Raw genomic sequence first — 19,773 nt, forward strand, 5'->3', positions numbered from 1 at the left:
AAGTCTGGGCATCTTTGCTTAGACTGCTGCCCCCGCGACCCGGTCCCGGATGAAGCGGAGGAAGATGGATGGATGGATGGATGGACTCAGACCAGATTGAAACCAGTCAATGTTTACTGATGGTGTGTGTCACCAACGTGGCGGCATCTGTATCGCAAAAAAAAGACCACTGAATCGATTTATTTGGTTGAAGCCCTTTTCTATGGGTAACATCAAACTCACTCGGTCCAGTTCTTTTATACAGTCAATGGGTCTGTTTACTTTTGTGACTCTTGTAACTTGACTGCTGTTTAGGAGACGATCTAAGCTTTTTAGCATACTTGCAAAAATAAAAATAATAAAAACCTTATTCATTATAATAATCTGCGCTGCATGATTTTGTAAAAATGTATTTTTTTGCATCCTATATTTTAACCTTAAGCGTTTTTCACTTTTTTTCATAAATCAGGATGCCTGACTTTCCACTTATCACAAGCCTTCACTCCTGAACATGAGTCCTCTGTACCGTCTTTGATGTGGGTCACAGGAATAGATGTGACAGAGACACGAGGCCCACAGAGAACATAAAACGGAGATTTAGATTATGGTTAGTGGATTTGTTTACCAGTTAGTCCGACATGCACGGTCTACAGAAAAGGCCAAATGTAGCCCAAAGAAAGCTGCAGAGATCTGACCCGATCAGACAGAACCTTCTTTGGTCTTCAGAGGCATTTGTTCCTCATCAGCTCCTCGTCATCATTCTCATTCATGCATCTTCAGAGAAAGAACTCTTTCTCATCCAACAGATTCAAACCACACAAACTTGCTACTTTTCAAGCAATTTATTGTTCTTAGAGGTCGTTCTTGATGTCCCAGAATTCCTTACAATACCAGGAGAGGAAAAAATCTACTCAGTCACAAAGTGTATGTAGTACAAAAATGTACTTTTCAAAATAAATTAATATTCTAGATAATTGAATTGTGGAGCGCAAAATAATAGTTAATATATATTTATAAAATGTTGTGATTTATCCAAGGATTTTGACATTCACAGCTAGGAGGAAAATACTAAATATATGTATTTTTTATCAGTTTTATTTTTAACATTTATTTCATCATATTTAGTGAATGCTTTAATTTGAAATCGCTCAAGGCTCTTTGAGAGGATACAACCACATTTAAACTTGCTAACTATAACATGAAATGAGCTAAAATATTAACTTTTGATAAATATTGATGGAAATACAACATTAAACTTGTGGTGTGTCACCTGTAAAAGAAAACTTTGCATACTGTCAGAGGCCATTTCACTTTTGTCTTCTGGCTTTTTTTTAAAAACAAAAGGAGACAAAGCCAATCCAGTAGAAAGCAGTTTGCCACTTTGAGGTTTTCTACAAAACAAATTAATTAATTAATTAATTAACTAAAGAAATCAAAACTACCAACAAAAAAAAGCCAACAAAAAACAGCAAAAATACAGAAAAAAATAAATTACAGACAGACATAAAAAAATTATAAATGCATCCTCAGTAGGGCATAAAATAGTGTCCAGTAAATGCAGACGGTGGTGTCAAGACGAATATTCAACATAAAACTTATTAGACATATGGATTGATGAACTGATATGATGATAGTATGGTATTCTATGCATTTTAGGGACTCAGAGGGAAATGCAACACAATCTCAGCACTCCCAGATATTCTACCTACGCCTCATAATGGGGAGGGCTAACTGTAGGTCTGGTTTACAGGAGATCCTTTTCCTCTTGTGATTGCCCACATGTTCAAAAAATGGGCAGATCAGCAAAATAGCAGATTCTCAAACAAGCCACCTCACATTCTCTAAAAGATAATAAAATGACATGCACGTGGCAAAAGGTCACACTCCATAAGAGTTTAATAGAAATCATAAAACATAAACAAACTTTTTAATATTTTAAAAACTCTCTAATAGTTATCTCGGACATTAAATTGAATACGGTGTTTGCGCAAATCATTTTTTTTTTGTGAAGAGAACTCAATTTACATTGAATTGAATGGTGATTAAATATTTTTGTAAAACAAAGTTTTTACCAACGACATTTTGAAAAAGAGAATGAAGTGAACAGGAAGGTAGAGCAGGTCTCCTTTAGTTTAGGTACACTTTGAGTTCTCACTTTAATCAACATTTGGACCAAACCTCATTGATGTTTTGAATTTCTTCTTCAATAAAACATTTTTTTTTGTTGTGTACGTTGAATGGGATGATATGACTCACTCTTCAGTACCTCATAGCAGCCAGATGATGATGTTATTTTCTACTTTGAGAGTTTTTAAGTATGCTTAGCTCTTATTCCACACATCAATGCTAAAAGAGCAGACACCTTCTGATGAGAATATGGTCTCGGACCAAAGCAGACGGCGTTTGGCCTTCAAAGACCATGTGATCAGGAGAAGAGAGGAGAACAGGGGACTGACAACAAAGGTCTTTTCTCAGAAGTTCAAAGTGACCTCACTTCCGTTTGCTGGTTAAAGAGGCACATATCTGCATCATAAGCAGGCGGCAACTTCACTCCGACATCCCATTGAGCTTTAGCGATGCCTTGTGGGAACAGAGGCTTCTGGGAGTTTGGACTTTGTTAATGGATCATCTCCTTGGTAAGAGGAGAAAAACAGACGTCACTGGCCAGCATTTCGTGTTTCCTGAAGCTTGCATCAACATTAAAAATCAATGGGTCTGTGTTTGTTAGTGAGTCGGGGTGTGCAAACAGAAAATGAATGAAAGTATTGTTCAGACTCTGAAGTGTTGGGTGAGTGCACAGAGAGGGGAGAGGGGTTCTGTGTGAGTATCCTGCATGTGCAGAGAGCTGGCCTCATGTGACTGAAGTAACCTGACATAACCCCTCCATCACTGCAGGACGCGCACGAGTCTGAGTCAGTGACATCATCATTTATTCCTCCAGTCGAGTGAGGAATTCTATCAAAATGTCTGGATTTTACTTGAAATTTTATGTGAATCATTGAACATAAACATACATCTTTGTTTTTTAAGGTTTATGTTGCTCTTAATTACAGTGCATTGTGTATGCGAGATTTATGCATTTACTAGTCAAATGTTGGTTAGAATTAAGAGATTTTCATCAGTTTGAAGGATATATGAGCTGGCTTCACTAATAGAAATAAAGCAACAGGAAACAGAAAGTAATGTTCTGCAGCAAAAACATCTCATTTTGACAGGAAAATAAAAGAGTGAAGGGAAAAACTGTCAGGGTAGATGCAAACCTTGTTCCAAAAAAAAGTAAAAAATCCCTCTTGAAGACATCTTTAAAAAAAAAACAGAGAAATTTGAACACAATTTTGCAAAAAAAAAGTATATGTTTAGGAAAACAGCCACTTAAAGTAAAATAAATGGCCTCTTGTAGGTCACTGATCACCTGTTTGAATGAAAGAATGAATTATTGAATATATATTTTTACAAAAATGGCTTGTTTTCTTAAATTTTTAGCACTCCATAGGATAGAAGATCACCTGCTTCCTCCCATCCTTCTTTGGTCAGTTTAATGGTCAAAGTAAGCAGAGAAAGACCCTTCAGACTTAAATGATGGGGGATTTTTAATGGGGGGTTTGAAATCACTCCCAAAAAAATCTAAAGCTAACCTGTTTCTGAACAGAGAGTTCACAGAGAAGCATCCATTGCATTTTGAAACAGAAATTGGATTCATGTCACAAGTTCACAAAAGTTTTATGAGCCAGCAAAACACATTTGTTCCGCCTCTGTTACCATGGTGACCAAGGATGGCTTGCCTTAAAGTGATGAAACAGTCCAGTCAAAATTTTTCATAAAGGGTTTTTTCATCAACAACATGCCATCCTGAGCTTCAAGGGTTATAAATGTGCCAAATCCAAATTCTGAGAAATGTCTATTCAATATGCTGGGAAAAATAAAATTCCCACACACTGTCATCAGTACGGTGGGCCTGAGGTGAATCACACCAACAAATCACTCAACGAAAAAACATATTAATGATTATGATGTTGTTTGAATTTTTTAAACGTTTGTGCAGTTGTGTCTTCAATGTCCACACACTATTAACAGTTTTATGATTGATAGGAAGCGCATCCAGTATCGCTGGATAATAACCTTTTGGTCGAAATGAAGGACAAACGTCATCATCCAATCAACTGTTTCCAATTTCTTCTTTTGTTTCAGTTCTTAACATTTCGACTTTTGGAAATTACTTTTTTCTTATTATTATTTTTTCATTTATGAAAACCAGAAGTTTAAAAAGTACTAGAACTGATCACCTCTTCATTTTTCTCTTAAAGTACCTTTATTAAACCTGCATTTGTTCATTGGTTGTAGGGAATAATTTAACCACACAATCTGCATCGGCAGATAAATTAATAAAAAGGTAATTATCAGTGAGAATAAAGATTTCTAACAAGTCCCACAGACAGTTCAGCTGCAAACAGGGATTGATACATCTGATTGGTTTAAACTCAAAATAATGTGTCAGGAGGGATAGAAAAACCTCAAAGAAAAAACATCAGCACATATCATATGCAGTACAAAAATCCAAAGTCTTCCGTCTCCATTTTAAGAGCTAGAAATACAACAACTTGCACATTTTTTTCAAACATTTTTTATTTCTCTTACTTAATTTAAGGTTACAAACATGGTGAACTATTTCTCATTATCTGAATATGTTTTGCTCTTATGGCTCTTTTACTCTTACTTGAAAAATCACTTGAATGATGTTTTCCAATTTTAACTTGCGTCATATTTTACACCACCCTGCTCTTGATTCTGAGAAACTGTAGAAATCTCTGTATGTAAGGGAGACACCAATGACCTTTACTTAGAAAGTGGTGGTCGTCCAGTCTCTTGTAGACATGGCCTCCTAAATCAGGAATAATGGTAAAATGTGTATACAGCAGTTATATAAAGCTTGCTTGAAGGCCCAAAGCCTTTTACAGTCACAGTCCTATGTTGGTTTTCTTACTTTACATAGTGTTTATTTTTTCTAAATCAACTGTGTAAAATTAAAATTGTAAGAATTTCCAAAAGTTTCGTACCCGCTGGGAGGAGTGAGAAAATCTCAATTTAATGCATGATCAGCAGCCCCTCGCCCCGCTGTCTCTGGAGTGTTTGAACAACGGAAAAATATCTGAGTTATTTCTTTCATAATTGTCACAGACTCATTGGTTCCTTCAACTTTTTTTTTTAATCCTTCAAGCTATTAAAGATTTAGCTCTGGTGAGTTATAAAATATAAGAAAACAGTGTGAAGGGTTATAAAGTTGTGATCTCCAATCCAAATCCATGGATCTGGAGGGGCAGTTTGTGTTGATCCCAACAAACATTTGACTAAATTGTCTCTGATTTACTGTTTGACCAGTCGCGTTTACACAAAAAACCAAAATAAAAGAACATTTTGGGTCACTTTTGATTCATTCTCATGAACTCTTTTCTGGTTTTCCCACCACTTTTTTTTATCAAACATTTGCTAAAAGTTGATTCCCATTTTTTTTTAACTCTTACTTTTTTAAACCAGTACTGTCTGACAATGAATTCTTTCATAATTTGCATCACTATTGAAATATATTTTTAGAAACTATGCAAGAATTTCCCCATTTATGTAAGCAAGAACCAAGAAAATCCAACACTTTTTTACTATGAATCATGCTGACTTAGCATCACAGATATACTAAAGAGGTTAAATAGGATGCTCGGAGGGTCGCTTCACTCTTTTTTTTTCTGTTTTAAGGGGTGTTACGTCAATCATGAAACATCTTAAAAATGTAAAGAGATTTTAAGATCTACTTTGATGTGCTTTGGGTGTATCTCAGATATTCTTGTGTCATTTCTTTTTCATGATGGAGGACAAATATAAAGAAAATTAAGATTAAAATAAGTTTGAAAAGTGTTGAGGGGGTTGGGGATAAGCACAGGGAGACCCAGACTCATTACCCCTTGTTGTTACATAGGCCACATTCATTAAAATGTTCTTTTTTAATAATTAAAATGCCTATACCCTAGGCAGCAGTAGCATATGTCTAAGGGTCTTAATACTCGTATGACACAGAGTTTGGTCCATCTTTCTTCTAACTGTCGTCCAAACGCTTAGATTCAGTACAATCCCTCTTAGATCCAGAGCACGAACGCCAGAATGTCAATGATTTATGCTTCTATCAGGGATTCATGGAACACGTGTTGGCAGTCGTCAGGTATCCACTGGTTTTAGACCTGTCTGAGTTTCAATAACATTATGATAGAAATATTTGACACACAAAGCTGTTCAATTCCTTTTCTTCTCCTGGGATTTGTGGTATCTCCCTCTCCAAACACCTTTACGAAAGACCCAAAACTGCTTTTTCCTGCCAGTGCTTCTATACCTGTTGCTTTTACTGTTTTTTTTGTTTTTTTTGTTTTTTTTTTATAGTTCAGTCTGATTTAATCGCTTTTTAAACTTCTTCCACTTTCTAGCTGCATTTGTTGTAATTGCAGTTTTACTGATGATGTTTACTTGTAAAACGTGTATAGCGCTTTACTACCTTCTTAGAAGATCTAAAGTACTTTAGTCATTGTTCCATTCAACCATCCACAGTCACACACTGATGGGAGCTCCACAGCCTAACACTGGAGCCAACCTACAACCATCAGGAGCAGTGCGGGGTTCAGTGTCTTCCCTTTTTTTGGGGGGGGGTGGGGGTTGTAGGTGGTGGGATGTTTTTTTGCACATATTTTCTGGTCAGGAAAAATACATTAACTGCAATTGAAATTAGTGCTGCCACAAACAATTATTTAAATAGTCGACTAATAACAGATTCTTTTTTACAATTAGTCGTCTAATTGGGTTATGCGCAAACTGGATGTAAAGCACACATCTTAACCACTACTTAGCTTTAAACTAACTAAAAACTAGATATATAACATTATCTGCAAAAATGCTAGTGTGAATGTTGTAAACTGAATTTAGTCTCTGAAGATGCTAGTGCTAAAAAATCTGAAAAATGCTAAAGATCATAGCTGAAATCTCAGAAGCTAATAGCTGAAAACGCTGAAACTGATAGCCAGCTAAAATATTAGCTAAATGCCAAATTAGCCTAAAACACAGAAAAAGCTTAAATGAGCCAAAATAGCATGTAACTGAAATATTATCTAAACTCAAAAATAGCCTAGAAAACCTTAATAAATGCAAAAATCGTCCAAAAAGTTAGCAGAATGCCATTATAACTTTCAACTTTACTACACTCTGACTCCATATAATATAAAGTCTAATCAACTATTAAATTAGTCGTTCACTATTTTAACATAGTCAATTAGTCAACCAATCATTGCAGTCCTAGTTGAAATGTGAAGTATGTAAAGCTTTTTATGGTGTTGTCAGTATTTCTTTGATCTCTGACCCTTAGAGTCTGTTTAATCAGCAGAAGTCGGTTTGAAACAGTCAGTTCTTGCTCTATCTTGACAGGAGAGCCCTCACTCTGCAGAAGGGTTGACGTACCTCAGCAGCTCGGCACAATGGGATCCTCCACGCTGGGGAAGGCAGCATCCATTGACAGCCTCCTTAACGAATGTGTTCAAGCTTTTGGTGAGCGTCTTGTCAGAGTTTTCATACGAAAAGCAGCTTTGATCATGGACCCTCTCATGCTGTTTCTGAATGTGGACTCCAGGTTGACTTTGTTTTTATCTCGGGTCTCCCCTCACAGATGACAGTGGGGAGCTGCACGTTAACCTGCTCCCCCGCACTCTGCTGCTGATGCACCGCTGGTACGTCCCATCCACTGAACTGGCCGGAAAGCTGCTGATGAAATATCCCACGTGAAAGACCCACGAGGCAGCTGGAGGCACACGAAGTGGTCTTCAAGATGATATAATATACATACGCTTCAATCTTACTATTCTGTCAGTATTATTTTCAAATAATAATTCATCATCCACTGTAGAAGTGCATCTTTGCCTCATTACTTGAAGCAATGCTTTCCTCCTTCAGGGACAGATAGAAACAAAGTATATTTCTAATCTTTTTGCGGGAAACTATACTTTTCTAAACAACATTTCTACATTTTAGCTAAAATATTTGGTACCACTAGGCAAAGGTAGGCGATTGCTTGGGGCCCCCAAAACTTTAGGGACTTTAGCCACTTAAAAAGGTCTAAAATAACTACCATACCCATTATTGCCGAACTCTATCACTGTTGCTGTCTGTAAGTGGACCATTGAAGACAATTATTCGATGGACATTTTACCCTAAGAATGCAAAAATGTGTAATCATAAATGTGATTTTTAAATCAGTTTTAGACTAAAACATTAAATGAATTGATGAATTGTATCAGTTTGTCAAATTGTTGTAAACGCCTTAACCTAAAGCTACGTACCGAGACTGCAGAGGAGACGACCACCAATCAACCAGGCTAAAGATCTGCTACCTAATGAGGTGAGACACGTTTGACACATTTTTCCATCTCCAACGCAGCAGATTTTATTGTTAGATTGTCTGACAATAAAATCTGTCCGAATACTTTGTTAAATGATGTATTATCCTCCAAACTCAGAGGTTATGACTGTTGTTTTTTGATAGAACTCATGTAAATGGATAATTCCGTCACATTTTCAGATACTGGATCGTGACTTTCCCGGCAGAATTCAATCTGGATTTGGGTCTGATCAGGATCACAGAGGAGTTCAGGGACGTGGCGGCCCAGCTGGGCTGTGAGGAGCACTTCAAGCTGATCGACATCTCCACCATGTACGCCGGGCACACTGGAAACAGTAGAAAATGGCGTGCTCACTTTTATGAAGGAGCAGTGCGGTTATGATTGTGTCAAAATGTTTTCATCTGTTCATTATTATTTCCATTTGATTTATATTTTGAAATTCAAACTATTAAAAAATTAAGTAATAAATGCAAACATTTGTCATAAATAAGGGAAAAAAATCTATGGAATGTTTTATTTTTTATAATTTTGTCTAAAATTAAGTTATTTTCCACAATTTTGTGTTTACATTTTTAAATAAAATAAAGCATATGGACAAAGGAAACACATTATTCCCTAAAATTGCATTAGAACTGTTTAAAAAAAACCTGGATCATGGATCTGTGCTGAAAATATTTTGCTTACGTGTTCTTAGAAGTTTTTAAAACTTTTGAGTTTAATCTTCTGGATTAGTCGCTTGTGCATCCATAATTCACAGCTGCTTAACCTCAACATTTCCTAAATACTTCCTCCTGCAGTCCGTCATACGACTGGATGCGGAAGCTGACCCAGAGGAAAAGGCAGACCAAGAAAGGCAAGGCCTCCCTGCTGTTTGATCACCTGGAGCCCATGGAGCTGGCTGAGCATCTCACCTTCCTGGAGTTCAAGTCCATCCGAAGGATATCGGTATTTCCTCTTAAACATGTTTACCAGTGTATATAAGTTTAAAGAAATTCTACAGCACAAAACTCCATCTATTAATCTATTCAGAGTAATATCTAAAAAATGTCCTCATGATCCAAATTACTGTTAATATCAGGAGTCAGCGCTCTGTCTCCCACTCTGGTCACCAGCAGGAGCACTCTCCAGAGTTCTTAACACACTACATCTCCCAGCAGTCTTAGTGCACATTCCTGAGATCCTGCTCAACTGACTCCTATTTGCCAATCACCCACATGGGATTTAAGCAGCAGGGTTTTGTGTAACCCTAGAATTAAGTTTATTTTAATTTGACATAAATGTGTCAAGAACCAATAGTCAACACTTTCAAAGTCTCATTTATAGAAGTCAACAGCCAAAAAAAGTTGATTTAGGGTTTACATGATAGCATTTTGTGAGCACTGAGTGTTTCATGTTTCAGAAAGGCAAACTTTGCCTTTTTGGATGTCATTGTGTTTACACATAATCATAAACTATCATACAATGTAAGAAATAACGAAAATAAACCAATACCAGGAAAAGTATTTGTCATGGTTAACCACAGCCGGAAGCAAGTAAATAGTCTTATTCGAAACCGGAAATACGTCACACAGCTCCGTGCATAGAGTCCATAGCACATTTTCAAATGGACCCTGGTCCGGGACCAGGAACCACTCTCTGTCCCATCTTTTGAGGTGGTCTCTGTAATTTCCAATCAGAGTGAGCTCCGGTTTTCTCTGAGCTTCCTCAGTCTGATTTGGCTTCATGCTTGAAACGGAACAACTGGACCAAAATGGTTCTGTACCCGGGCTTTACGAAATGTAACCAGATCAGGAAAAGTCAGAGAAAAACATGGAGCAGCGATGAGACACAGCAGCTCAGTGGAATGTGGTTGGAGGCTCATTAAAACAACTTTCAACATGATACACATTACTCCTCACTCTGTTTTTCTCACAATCTATGTGTCATAAACACTTACTTATCATAAAGCTTATTAAGATGTTCAAAATTAGTCAGCAAAAATGTAAAATTTGAATAACTGAACTATCCTGACATGGATTACAAAGCACAGCCCTGCCATTATTCTTTCTCTCTTTGCCTTGCCCTTGTAATTCCTGACCAATGACTGAAGAGATCTTTAGTCCTGTAGTTTTGTTTACCAGCCTTGATTCTAAACAGAAGTGTCCAGTTGACTCCAGTCTGAATACAAACCAAACGCAAGGTTCAGGACTTGATCCAGACCAACAGACCTTTCCAGTCTGAGTACATATTTAGTGTTTGTGCTCTTGGATCAGTTGGTTGTTTTGTTCATGCAAAAGCAGAACGCGGTTCAGGCTGTGAGTAGAGGCTGTAAAGCACTACACTGGAACACATCAAGCTTTCAAACCAATATAGCTAAATAATCTTTCATGGAGCGTGGAGAGGTAACTACCTTTGCTATCAAAGGCAGAAAAGGCAGTCAGTGGTGAAAGCAGCGCTGTGGTGTGTCCTTCAGTAAATAATGTCACAGTCCAGGATGCAGGATCCCATCCAGGGGCCCGTTTCAAGAAGCAGGTTTTGTTGGAACTCTGAGTTCGTGAACTCCAAATTCGGCAAAACTCTGAGTTTTCGGTTCCAGAAAGAGGGATAACTCAAACCCGGGAAAGTGGGCGAAACCAAGCCCGTTCCAAGAAGCAGGTTAAGCTGAACTCAGAATCAATCACTATGGTAACTGAGTCTGTGAACGAAACCTGGTCGGTAGCAGGTTTTCTTCAGGAAACTTAGAGTTCTCTGCGGTCTCCGCCCCTTTTTAAAGTGAAAGATGTTCAAATATGAGTTCCTCATGAACATTTAGAGAACATTCACATTAGAGACGTCACGTTTTCACCACTCAGAAACCAAAATGACATGTTCATTCATAGAGGATCATGTAGAGAGGAGGCTGATTAATCCAGAGGAAATGTTATTTACGTCGGTAGAGGATTTGGAGGACACGAGTCGACTGACTGCAGTTTCCTGATTCATTTTTATTTCAGCGATATTATAAATAGTGAGTTTTTCCAAGGACTCGCTATTAAAAATACCGTTTTCTTTTCCTTATTTTAAACCCTTAACAATAGGAATAAAGGAATGTCAAACGCCGGAGAACTATCCGGACTGATCCACCGTCCTGTACTTGCGTCAGACATTAGCTCAATTGACAGCAACGCTGCCTCCCACTGCATAGGTAGTGAGTTCGACTCCCGGCTATGGAAAGTTATTTTTGCGTTTAAAAAAATTCGGCGAATATTTTTTAAGTCTTGACAATTAATATTTAAATAAATACTTTTTTAACATATGCCAGGCAGCTACAGTTACTTTTTAGCGTGCAGTGATATCTGTGTGTGTAGGTGGGGGGGATCACGGAGATTACTTATTAGATTGGTAACAGATCAAAAACCACTCCTTACTCAACAAGAGACAAAATAACCTTCCTGACATTATTTATTCATTATTAGAAATGATTCAAATAACTGCAGATATTTTCTCTCTGTTCTACCGCTGCAGCTGTGTTGCTTTTCTTGCAGTAAATGTTCTCCTATAGTCGGCATATGCTTGAAGGAACTTATCAATTTCCCTCGCCGGAAGTACGGTAACTCAGATGTTTGTCCCCGTTGCCATGGTGAATCGTGCTGTCTTTGCTCCATTGATCGGGGCTTTTAATGGTCGCGACGCTCACACCTGATTCTGGTTCTGACAACTTCAAGTTGATTGAATCAAACATTTTCAGCTGTTCTGGAACCGAAAACCCTGAGTTTGAGAATTTTGAGTCCAGTGACTCTAAGTTCAGGTTTGAACTCTAAATTTGTTGAACCTGCTTCTTGAAACGGGCCCCAGGAATCCAACAACACCACAAAGTGTCAGCTTTTTTGAGAAAGAGGCAGCAGTAAAAGCCAGTTTCCTACCAGCCAAACACACAAAACCTTGTTATTTTTATTTTATTTTTTTGTTCTTGAAGAAAAAGGTGTAGATGCATGCTCTGAAAAGTTTACAAATAACTACAAAAGACAGAAATTGGTCTGTGGGGTGACAGCGTCATGACAATCTCCTCACTTTGCTTCTGCATTAAAATATCAATTATTTTATCTTAAAATGAAAAAAAGCATATGATTTTGTTTTTTTATACTTCAAAGTCAGAAACATTTTATAACATTTTGTGTGAAAAATTCAGTCATCAATTCAAATTATCAGCAAAACTATTACATTTTTTTAAGTATTTAACTTATGTTAAAAATGACAAAGAGATTATAATTTTGTGTTTGGGGGTTTGTGCTTACCTGAATGCTAAAAACAAAAACAGAGCTGAAGCATTTTTAGATGGAGGCTTTTTAGGAATCAGAATTAACACATTTTATAATGGTGAAAGATTAACCTTTTATTACTTTTGGAAAATAAAATCATTGATGATTTTAAAAGCATTTATTATTTTAAATCTCCAGATTTTTTCTAACTCAATAACTAATCAACATAGACAGGCAGACAGTATGTAAATATATTGGACAACAAAATGTGAAAGAAAACGTTTTTTTTTTAATATTATTATTTTTTTAAGACAAAAATCTCTCTCCCCAGTTCACCGATTACCAGAGCTACGTGATCCACGGCTGCCTGGTGGACAACCCCACTCTGGAGCGCTCCATCGCCTTGTTCAACGGAGTGTCCCAGTGGGTCCAGCTGATGGTCCTGAGCAAACTTACGCCGCAGACGCGCGCTGAGGTCATCAGCAAATACATCCACGTGGCTCAGGTACCAACCCAACACCAAAAATAAATAAAGCTAAAACCTGAAACTACATAGACAGAGCTACACTTCACATATGAGTGATTTGGGTTGTTTGTGGAAAAACTTTCTAAGTTTCACTGCAGGGGGGACGGAAAAAAAAATGTCTGCATCTATTTTATTTGGCTTGTTTCACAGTTTTTGTTTTATCCTTGCAGTAACATTTGAAATTCCAACCAAATAAATTTGAAAAAAGATTATTCTGAACATTTCAGTGCTAACAGTTACTTAAATGTATTTCCATTACAGTAACAGTTCTTGCCCTCTGTTTCCTTTTTCTTTTTTTTTTTTTTCCTTTTTTGATTTTGTGCTGTTTTTCTTTGTGCCGGCAGATATTTTAATTTGATTCACAGGTGTATAAATGGTCAACAATTTAAAAACCACTTTTCTCTTTATTCTTTACTTTTATACTCATCAATTGTACAGTTTACCATAAATTCAATTATGCAAATGACTAATTAGTTACTAAAATAATAAATGTTTCAACGATGAAACTAATTCCATAAAATTCATCTTAAAATATTTGTTACCGAGAAACTGCAGAAGGTTTGCTGAAATTGAACAATTGAACAAATTCTTTTAACCCAATTAAGGAAAAAAACAATCACTGAAAAAAAACCTGAAACCACAAAACCAGGTGTCAGAAATCATGTTGTAAATTCCTCCAAAATTGGAAAGCAATACAGCTTTATATTGTAATCTATTTTTTTAATTGCTGTTGTATTTTCAGGAGATTATAGTCGCCTTATAGTTACTAATAAAACTTTTTCTTACTGAATTTGTCAATTAAAAAAACAAAACAAAAGAAGAATCCTATCAATTTCCTTCCTAATGACAGCTTGACTGTATACCGCCCTCTGCTGTGCTGGAGTGTGCAGTACAGCTTAAACATTTTAAAAAGACTAATAAAGCAAAATACTGAAAACAGAAAAAGAAGAATAAAGAGGAAAGGGCTTAACCAACAGCGATTTTGCGATTATCCGATTTTGAAAATATCTTGAAAAAATAGAAATAAAATGCATTTTTTGTTGTGTAATTTTGCTTGCATTTATATGATAAATAAATACAGTAATCTAAAAAATAAGATCTACTTTATTTAAATAGGTTGTAGCGGTTAAAACCAAAAATTCTACTTTTTTTAAATTGATGACCAAGACTGATGAAATCAAAAATATGTTGGCTTTATTCATAATATGTTTTTTTTTTTTACATGAAATGCTTCTATTTGACATAATGCTGTCAGAACAAACTACCCGTATAAAGAAACCATCTGCTTTGCAAGTAGGAAAAATTTGCATTTTCCTGAGATTTTGAACAAAACCTTTTAATAAAATAAGAGCACCTGTAAAGTCTGAATGTATTGAAGTACAAACAAACAAAAAAAAAACAAATTCTCCTATTGTCTCCCTCTATGTTTCCAGAAGCTGCTGCTCCTGCAGAACTTCAACACTCTAATGGCTGTGGTGGGCGGCCTGAGCCACAGCTCCATTTCCAGACTCAAGGAGACCCACTCGTACCTCGCTCCAGAGGTTCTGAGGGTGAGTCTGGATGATGGGGGCTTTTTATAAGCTTATAAGAGCTAAAATGTACTGTTTTTGTATTCTGAAGTGAGTCCAGAACTTTCAGGTAAACATTTAGAAACTCATCCATCAGTTACAATTGAAAGTACTTTAAGATTAATGTGATTATTTATTCTTTATGACTATAAATTACATTTCAGCTGGTAACTCTTTTAAAAATCTGGATACTTCAGAAAATTCAAATCAAATAAGTTGGTAGAATGCACATCTCAGAATCATGTTTGGAGTGAATAAAACCAGTTTCAAGTGTAGCTATAATGACCACAAGAGGGAGATATTACCTCATTATTGACTTAAATCAGAAATAGAGAATGACTGAGAAACAAAGAAACCATAAATAATCAAAATGAGAGAGCAAAACAAAAACCATTGTATAATAGCAGATGAATATATCAAATATCTTATGATGATAGATAGATAGATAGATAGATAGATAGATAGATAGATAGATAGATAGATAGATAGATAGATAGATAGATAGATAGATAGATAGACAGACAGACAGACAGACAGACAGACAGACAGACAGACAGATAGATAGATAGATAGATCAGTTTTAAAATTCTGATTGCTCTTGTTCTACTTCTCCTCTGACTTTACCACTAAACCCCTGTCCCGTTTTCAAATGCGTGCCCCCTCCTGTCCCAGATCTGGAGTGAGATGACTGAGCTGGTCTCCTCCAGCAACAACTACTCGTGCTACAGGAAGGCCTTCAACGAATGCCGAGGCTTCAAAATCCCCATTCTGGGCGTGCACCTGAAGGACCTGATTGCGGTGCATGTGGTCTTTCCTGACTGGGTGGGCGACAGCAACAAGATCAACCTCGTGAAGATGCATCAGCTTTACATGACCTTCAATGAGCTGGTGTCGCTCCAGGGCGCCGTGGCTCACGTGGAGCCCAACATGGACCTCATCTACCTGCTGACGGTGAGAGATGAAGTCCCTCCTGTCAGACTAATGGGGGCTTTTGAGGTCTGGTATTATGATTCCACCCTCACTGGAATTTTTTTTTTCTGCTATAGTCTGTGTCAGATTTTTACAAGAAATAATGTGACATTATTCAGCCTCCATAGCTGAAAAACCTACACTCAGCTCAGGATAATGTGCTGAATTACATAGTGCATTTGTCATTTTCTAGAGCTGTCCGAATCTACAAATTCCAAAATCGAGTGCACTAGAAGTTTCCCAGAAGTCTTTGCGAAAAACTAGCGTGCATCGATGCTCACGAAATTAGCAAATATAGACCACAATGCATTGCGGTTGAACAATTTCAAACAAAAAAACACGTTTAAATGTACTTTTTTAACAAACCATCCTCATTTTCACCATCAGAACATAATGGACTCATCATAAACGTTGTGAAATGTTCGTATGGATTTGATTTTGACTTTGTGAAATCGGTGATGCCATATCCGGCATTTGGAAAAACAAAAGAGAAGTAGTGAGCATCATGTCCCAATTGCCTATAAAACCCAGGGCACTGGATAGTCCTGCACTACAGTTTTTTTTTACAAGTTAGGGGTTAGGGAGGAATTTTGAACACAACTGATTTGGTTCCATAAAAATATGTTTTTACAAATTCACAAATGAATCTGTAAAAACCTTTCATTCTTTTATGTGTCATTTATTGTTTGAAACAAATTGCTGTGACTTTTGCTTAACAGAGCATTTTTTGTTTGTTTCTCAGCTTTCTTTAGATCTTTATTACACAGAAGATGAGATTTATGAGCTATCGCTGCTTCGGGAACCACGCAACCCTAAATCCCAGGTAAGTTTTGGGTAACAGAAATCAGAAGGAAGCAAAGTTAAAATATTTGTATTTTTCTGTTAACCTGATTTCTGTTGTAAGTTTTTCTTAGGGTACACGGTGTTAGCGTGACTAGTTGTATTGTAGCAAGATGCTTTAAAATATGCCTCCACATGTTCCCTTGTGCATGTGTGGCTACTCTTTGGCTTCCTCACGGTTAATTTTGTGACACAACTGTGAGCCAAGTGTTTGTGGTCGTCTCTGTCTGGTTCTGCACTGTGTTTTTTCACTACAATTGCTGCAAGAAGCTCAAGTAACCTGCTCGACCAGAGGATGAATCAGATAAAGATTACTGAGGATAATATAAAATACATGTTTGCAGCAGGTCAGAAAATTGTTTAGATGGGAGCAACAATGGCAAAAAAAAAACATTGAACCTTTAATAATAGGAGGCTGGGGAAACAGCTATAGCAGTTTGATGAGTTAACTGATCTGAGGTTAAAAGAGATGTTTTGGAGGCGCAGAGTTTCAGATGATTCAGCTCTTAGTGTCAAACCACCATCACACGCAAACCCTCACATCCTGTTTTATCCAGAGCTCTGTACACGTAGTTAACATGCTGTATGGGGCTCATATTTTGCTATTTTTGGCACTTGTTTTTGTCAGCCTACCTCCCCAACGACCCCCAACAAGCCTTTGGTCCCCCTGGACTGGGCTTCTGGTGTCACCACCAAACCAGACCCCTCTGTGGTCAACAAGCACATCCGGAAGGTCGTGGATGTAAGAAACGCTTCAAGTTTACTTTTCAAATCTAAGGCAGACGTTTCATTTTTGGGTAACAATTTCTTTTGTTCCTCTTTTCACAGTCCGTGTTCAGGAACTACGACCACGACCACGATGGTTACATCTCTCAGGAAGACTTTGAAAACATTGCTGCAAACTTCCCATTTCTGGACTCCTTCTGTGTTTTGGACAAAGATCAGTGAGTGCAAGTCCCTCTTTCTCTTTCAAACAGCTTCATGTGTTCGGCCGCCCTGAGACACAGACGGTGAAGGAGCTTCACAGAGGTGGTAACAAAACAACAGCAACAACATGTAGAAACATTCCCCCCAAAAAAGGAAAAAAAAAAGTATTTCAACCAGTTTTATTATTTTTATTATAAATAATGTTAAAACAGAAGTTAGTTTAGCTGAGGTGCTATTACTAATGTAAAGCTGTTGCAAAAGAGAAAGTAGAAATTTCTGAAAAACAAATATACACTACTAATATATGGAGTTTATGCACAATAGGAGATCAAATATACATCGACAAACTTAGACTTCAAAACAACATTCATTTATTCATCTTCTTGTCCGCTTTGTCTAAATATTCTCTAAACAGTTTTTTATTTTTACTTCAATATTGATTTGTGTCCATTGACATGAAAACAGCTGGATTTTGGCTAAGATCTGAGTGCCGATGCCCCAATGGGCCAGCATACATAATATGGGGGCAAAGCAAATAATTTGAGGGGTTCAAGATTTTGTTTAAGATATTGTTCTGTTATTTTTGAAATGCTTAAAAAATTATTCTAATATTGTCTAAAAAATTGGTGGTGGTAGCACCATCCCTGGCTTTAGCACCTTCCTTGAACGCCCAAAGTACTTTATGTTGACAGTCCCATTCATCCATTCACACATTCACACATGGATGGCGGTTCCACTGCCAAATACTGGCGCCAGCCTTCCACCAGAGGCAATGTTAATGTCTTGCCCAAGGACACTGTGACACATGGGCAGGCAAGGCGGGAACCGAACCTCCAATATTCTGATCAGAAGTTGACCTGCCTATCTGCATCACAGCCGCCCCATAAAAGTAGATCTATTTAACCCTTGTGCTATCCTAGGCATGTTTACATTAAAAGTGGAAAATCTTATCGATTTTCCAAATAAAAGATTTCCAGGACTAAAGAAAAAAAAATACGGGTATAATTTATTAGTTCTTCCGTGGCCCAGTGGCAGTTGATCCACAGACTGGCACTGGTCCGCAGCCCCGTGGTTGGGGACCACCGTCTGAGCTGACACTGTTCCGAACCAGAAAACAGATTTTCTTTATTCTCATTCAAAATTTAGTGAGGACATCTGTGAAGACACTCCTCCATTGTTTGCTCACGCTTCCTCAGGGATGGATTAATCAGCAAGGATGAAATGATGGCGTACTTCCTCCGGGCCAACCCGCTGCTGCAGAGTAAGATGGGACCAGGATTCATCCACAACTTCCAGGAGATGACCTACCTGAAGCCCACTTTCTGTGATCACTGTGCAGGATTTGTGAGTGTCTGCAGTTCATGATTTTCACTTTTTTAAACTTAATTCTTTAAAGATTGATAAAATGGCAAAATGCCATCAGATATAATAGTTTAGACAGCTTTTTACAATGGAAACTGTGCTGAAGTTATTTTTATGTATTTCTTTCTCATATAATCTCAGCTGTGGGGGATCATCAAGCAAGGATACAAGTGCAAAGGTACATTTTCATTCATCTGAAAAACAGAAAAACAATCACCTCAAACTTCATGTTTTGTGTCCTCAAACGTTGAGAGCAAAAATACGTAGTGCTTCTGTCGTGGCCTCATGCTGTTTCTATAATGTCATTTTTCATGTTTTGACATCTGAAATCAAAGAGCGATCTGCTTCATCTATGTTTGTGTTGCAGACTGTGGCGTGAACTGTCATAAACAATGCCGGGAGCTGCTGGTTCTGGCCTGCAGGAAACTGATTCGCTCCGGATCCATGAGCAGCGTCTCTCCGGCCAGACTGAGTCACAGCTCGCTGCCCAGCAGTCCCTCAGTGCCCACATGTAAAGGTCATCCTCACTTCCCAATCACATGTGGTCTGCACAAATCCTTTACGCCTGAAATTCAATCAAACTCTTTCTAATTTGGGTCATTAAGAGAATTTGGTTTATGAGTTATAGAATTTAAAAGTGCCAGAGAGTCTCTATGAACATGTTTTTTGTATTTTTTCATACAGTATACGTTTGTTTGATTCCTAATAATCATCAGAGGGAGATGATGAAGAAAATCTGAGAATGTAGCCAAAGAATGTCCAAAGAGAACTTTCCACAAAGATCCGCATCAATAGTTGCACATATTGTCTTAAGCTTGGTTTCCACTGAGCGGTCCGGTCCAGTACAGTCCAGTCTGGTCTGATATTTCCACTGTAGAAGGAACCAGTTAAACTGTACTGACCCGTACCTCTTGAGGGCCCCCATCTGTTGTAGGTCCATAAAAAAAATGGAACGAGACGGTTGA

The 19,773-nt window shown here is 37.5% G+C and overlaps 1 protein-coding gene across 3 annotated transcripts in view; it reads left to right on the forward strand.

The window, feature by feature from the left end:
* LOC112140997 (RAS guanyl releasing protein 3 (calcium and DAG-regulated)) overlaps window positions 1-19,773 on the forward strand; it is a 62,410-nt gene that overhangs the window by 13,662 nt on the left and 28,975 nt on the right. For 2 of the 3 annotated variants that reach the window (XM_024264043.2, XM_036215544.1), the window contains exons 2-15: window positions 7,432-7,551; window positions 7,670-7,772; window positions 8,336-8,398; window positions 8,579-8,710; window positions 9,197-9,344; window positions 12,948-13,121; window positions 14,576-14,692; window positions 15,383-15,661; window positions 16,422-16,502; window positions 17,148-17,261; window positions 17,348-17,463; window positions 18,643-18,790; window positions 18,950-18,986; window positions 19,176-19,325. In XM_024264043.2, the coding sequence (XP_024119811.1) occupies window positions 7,482-7,551; window positions 7,670-7,772; window positions 8,336-8,398; window positions 8,579-8,710; window positions 9,197-9,344; window positions 12,948-13,121; window positions 14,576-14,692; window positions 15,383-15,661; window positions 16,422-16,502; window positions 17,148-17,261; window positions 17,348-17,463; window positions 18,643-18,790; window positions 18,950-18,986; window positions 19,176-19,325 (1,732 nt within the window). In that variant the 5' untranslated portion in view covers window positions 7,432-7,481. The remainder of the gene's footprint in view (window positions 1-7,431; window positions 7,552-7,669; window positions 7,773-8,335; window positions 8,399-8,578; window positions 8,711-9,196; window positions 9,345-12,947; window positions 13,122-14,575; window positions 14,693-15,382; window positions 15,662-16,421; window positions 16,503-17,147; window positions 17,262-17,347; window positions 17,464-18,642; window positions 18,791-18,949; window positions 18,987-19,175; window positions 19,326-19,773) is intronic. The other variant, XM_036215545.1, reaches the window with a different exon arrangement.

The sequence above is a fragment of the Oryzias melastigma genome, linkage group LG15 (assembly GCF_002922805.2).
Source record: "Oryzias melastigma strain HK-1 linkage group LG15, ASM292280v2, whole genome shotgun sequence".
NCBI classification, from domain to species: domain Eukaryota; kingdom Metazoa; phylum Chordata; class Actinopteri; order Beloniformes; family Adrianichthyidae; genus Oryzias; species Oryzias melastigma.